At 52.3% G+C, this 4,025-nt stretch overlaps 1 protein-coding gene across 1 annotated transcript; it reads left to right on the top strand.

Annotated features, from left to right (window-relative positions):
- Positions 1-1,072: 1,072 nt before the first annotated feature.
- Positions 1,073-3,653, top strand: LOC108165097. The gene is made up of 4 exons (XM_017301150.2): positions 1,073-1,216; positions 1,283-1,836; positions 1,938-2,075; positions 2,324-3,653. The coding sequence occupies exons 1-4, from the start codon at positions 1,186-1,188 to the stop codon at positions 2,879-2,881; spliced, it is 1,281 nt and encodes a 426-aa protein (XP_017156639.1). The 5' UTR covers positions 1,073-1,185; the 3' UTR covers positions 2,882-3,653.
- The last annotated feature ends 372 nt before the right edge of the window (positions 3,654-4,025 follow it).

The raw sequence follows: 4,025 nt of genomic DNA on the forward strand, positions 1-4,025 counted from the left end.
ATTTAGCCCCTCCTCCCTCACATGACTCCTGAAATATTTTTCGCGTGCTCTCCAGGCTTTAATATAATATCTGATCTGCCAGCCATCACATGGTTTCGATTAGGGAGACCGCGCCGTGGGCCAATCAATATGCCGGAATGGAGATCGGATCCCCTTTCGTTTGATCGCACAGGCCATAAAACGGTTTACTACCGGCTGTATAAGGTGGAACTGTTCGATTAATCATCATCCAGGCATTCAGGGCACTCATCCAACCAGAACTTTCCTTCGCCCTCGATTACCGACCAATTATGGCTTTGGCCCGACTCCGCCCGTCCAGGTGATCGCAAGATTTTAAGCCCAGCCTACAGCGGCAATGGGGTGGGCAGCAGCACGTGCCTTATCGCAGTCGACGTCGCTGGTAGCGTCAAGCAGCCGCTGGCGTTGACGTTGGCGTTATCAAGTCGCTGACCTACGGCAACAGCCGGCGCGGAGTGCCTAGGGGCCAGAGCGAGGCGACGAGTCAGCAAAACAGCGAAAAAGCGGTAGAGGGCGAGAGCGGGCGAGTGTGAAATACGAATTATTTAAAATCGAGCGGCGTGTTCCCCGTCCATCGATGACGATTTGCCGCGGAGGCGGGAAATGGATATGTTGAGCTCCGACTACGTCATCGTTGGACTGCGGCTGTTGCTCGCGAGTCTGGGCCACGTCTGGCATCGCATAAAAAACCCAAAATACTATGAGTAATCCGAATCTCTTGTGAAATTCTGCCGAATCGGGAGAGCAGTGGGAGTGAGAGAGAGGCAAGTTAAGAGCGCATGACAACGCTCAACAAACTGTTTCGAAAAATTACTCAATCTTAGCAAGTATTGCTCGCTTTCTGGCCTAAACCAACGCGCTGCGACTCTCTCTCTCTCTCTCTTCGGCCTGCAGATCGCACTGAGGCAGAAGCTGTAATTGCACTCACTCTCTCAGTGAGTGTGAGTGGGATCGAGTAGTGAGTGCCTGGCTGAGTGCGTGAGTCTGCTGCGACTCGATGTCTGATGAGCTGTGAGTGGTTGGCGGCGGCTTCAAATCTTCCAGTGCCGTTGCATCGTCCGTCATTTAGTCATCAACCGCCGAGTTGAAGAGAGTTCGCACCGATCTCGCGCTCGCCCGTGATTTTGTAGTGATTTGTGATATTCGTTAGTGTTAATCGTGCAGACCATGCTGCCCCTGCTAGCCTTTGCCTTAAACGGTACGAACCTGATTCCGTCCGCCATTCCACAACCCGCTCTAATCAATCTCCTCTTTGGCCTTGCAGCGAAAATTTTCCCACAGAGTCACAGCGGCAGCAGGTCACATAACTGGAGCTGGAACTGCAGCAGCAGTAGGCGCCTTCTGCTCTTGATAATGACCCTGGCTGCCCTAATGCCACTGCCACAGGCCCGCCACCTGCACGACCAGGTAGCTCTGGATTACGCCTATGACGAAGATGCCTCCGGCTTAGCCCGATCAGCGGCCGCCTCCATCACTTCCTCCTCCTCCTCATCATCTTCAGCGGCAGAGAGTCTGCCGGCGTGGAATGTCAACCCCTTCCACGGACTGGAGGCCAGCTTCGGTGAGGGCAGCTACGATAATGATGTGAGCCTGAGCGAGAGCAGCTACGAGGAGATCGCCCAAGTGGCCATGAGGGCCGCCCGGCGGGAACTTCGCCGACAACGCACCCGCCACGCGCGCAGCCACAGCCTGCGTCTCTTCTCCAGCACCCCACAGGCGCCCGAATGGGAGAACCCTTGCGGGGGCATCTATCAGCCGGACGAGAGCCTGCCCGCCGAGGCGGACAGCTCCAGCCAGGGACGAGTGATCAAGAGAAAGGTAAGGAAAACTCCTTGGTTCACCATTCACCACCACGACCTCTTCATTATTATGCATTGCAATTTCTTTTACTGATGGCCGCCGCCTCTTCCCCCTTGCAGCACCTGGTCGCCTTGCGGAACATCACCATGAGCGAGTACCAATTCATCCGCAGCAGCGCCAAACTGGAGTACGGCAACTACCAGCACTGGCAGCGCGAGTACAAGTTCCTGCCAAACATGACGCGGCCCACAAATGCGGTAAGTGGATTGAGCCCCGATCGAGTGTCGAGTGACGTGCGATGAACGATGAGCGATGGGCAATCGCGGATCGGTGTTCGCTGATGAGTGTGGACCGGCTCCGCCCTGGGCGGCTAAGACCAGTTTTCCTGCCGCTCATCGCATTGCTCTCAGTGCCTGGGCTGCAAGTCTGATTTGCATGCCCTTCTTGCTTTGGCTCGACTAAAACTAACGCTCGCCCATTCCCTCCCTTCCAATTTGACCCACAGGTGAAGCTGAAGACCTGGTACCGCAACATGCAGACCTTCGTGGGCAGCTTTTCGTACCTGGGGCGGGCACAGTACAAGTACCGCAAGGAGCATCAGCAGAACCTCAACGCCGTCACACACGAGCTGCATGATCTGCTGGTCAGCGCGCGCAGCATGCTCTGCGAGATCGAAACGACCATCAACGCCTCCTACCCGAACAGCAACGGGGCGAAACTGAGCCGCGTCAGCCGGGCGGCGATGCTGGAGCGATTGCGATTCCATACGCCCCCCGACGGGAGCCAGGAGGCGGACGAGAGAGACCTCAAGGTCAGCAAGGAGCTCTACATCCAGTACCTTGACAACGTATGGAAGACACTTCGCCGGGCCCTGCGAAAGCAGCACCGCAACAGCCAGGAGCGGCGCCAACAAGTGGGAGCTGGAGCGGCGTCGGGTGTCGGAGCCGGACCTGGAGCAGGTTCTCTGCGGCATTCCAGTTTTGAAAGCATCGAGCTTGGTTCCTCCAATGCGGCCATGGTCAACGGATCTGACTGCGTCGGCAGTGGGTCGGTAGAATGCTGAGCCTGAACCATAGTCACGCTTAATCCTGCTTCAGCCCCAACCCCAGCCCAAGTCCCAGTCCCGCCCTGTGCGCCTCCTCCAGTATTAGAGCCAAGCGAATGCTGTGCACAGTCTGTAGTTCGTAGTACCTCCTTTTGTTGTTCCAGCTGCAGCATTCCAAGCCGCTTCTAAGCCAAAAACACACAAAGAGAGACACACAAACCGAAAGAGAAAGATAATGAGAAAGAGATAGAGATATAAGTCGCTACGTATAGAAAAAGAATGACACAGGGAGAGAGAAGAATTTTGTCGAATGCCATTTTAGAATTTTACTTAGCATTTATTATAACTTATTTATTGAGCAAAATCCATGCCACGAGCTTTCCAAACTCGTATTCCTAGTATTATCATCTCCATTCCGCCTTTGCCATCCCATCGAAAACCATTCGTCACTATTTATTTCCCATTGGAAGTACTCCTTAGTATTTTCGTATTCGTATTTTTTTGTTCTATTTTTAATAATTTATTTATTTATTTATTATATTTATATTTATTAATGAGCCGCGAGTGCCCCTCGCCACTCCCCGTAACAAAGAAAACCAACAACAAACAAAAAAATGCTTAAATCTACTGTGATTTATTTTAAGTAATTTTTTTGAATAGTTCTTAGTGAATGATGAATAAATCTTGTAAATGAAAATAAGAATCCAGCGACAGAGGTGATGTGCCGTTGTCCCTGGCTGGTTATTGAATCGCCATGAAATCTCTGTGAAATAAAAACTGAGCAAAGAAATACAGGACTACCTCTTATTAATTTTTGGTTTTTGCTGGGGTTAGCTCCACTATTCGGCCATTTCGTCGGGTACCAACTGACCCAGCTTATCACCGATACCACTGAGAATTTCAGGCAGTTATTGCAGTCGTCCAGGTTTTCGCAGTCGGCCTATCGCTTTTAACAGTAAATAGCGTCGTTCGCAGCGGACTATCGGCCGTACTTGAGGGGGTTCTAATACAGGAAGTAGGTCGAATTGGTTTCCGTTTCCACTCCACCGAGGAAGCAGAACATCCGCTAGTCGTATTCTTTATCCGTATCGCACATCTTATCAGCGCCCAGTGGTGCTCTCCGCTTGGTGGACTATTCGATGAATGCAGCGACCGACTTTAT

This window comes from Drosophila miranda, chromosome XL (assembly GCF_003369915.1).
Source record: "Drosophila miranda strain MSH22 chromosome XL, D.miranda_PacBio2.1, whole genome shotgun sequence".
Classification (NCBI taxonomy): domain Eukaryota; kingdom Metazoa; phylum Arthropoda; class Insecta; order Diptera; family Drosophilidae; genus Drosophila; species Drosophila miranda.

What these genes read in the sequence shown, in the direction of transcription:
- LOC108165097 (XM_017301150.2), top strand. Translation starts at nt 1,186, where the DNA reads ATGCTGCCCCTGCTAGCCTTTGCCTTAAACG. An exon ending in GCTAGCCTTTGCCTTAAACG is followed by an intron (nt 1,217 to 1,282) that starts GTACGAACCTGA and finishes TTGGCCTTGCAG; the next exon opens with CGAAAATTTTCCCACAGAGT. An exon ending in GACGAGTGATCAAGAGAAAG is followed by an intron (nt 1,837 to 1,937) that starts GTAAGGAAAACT and finishes TCCCCCTTGCAG; the next exon opens with CACCTGGTCGCCTTGCGGAA.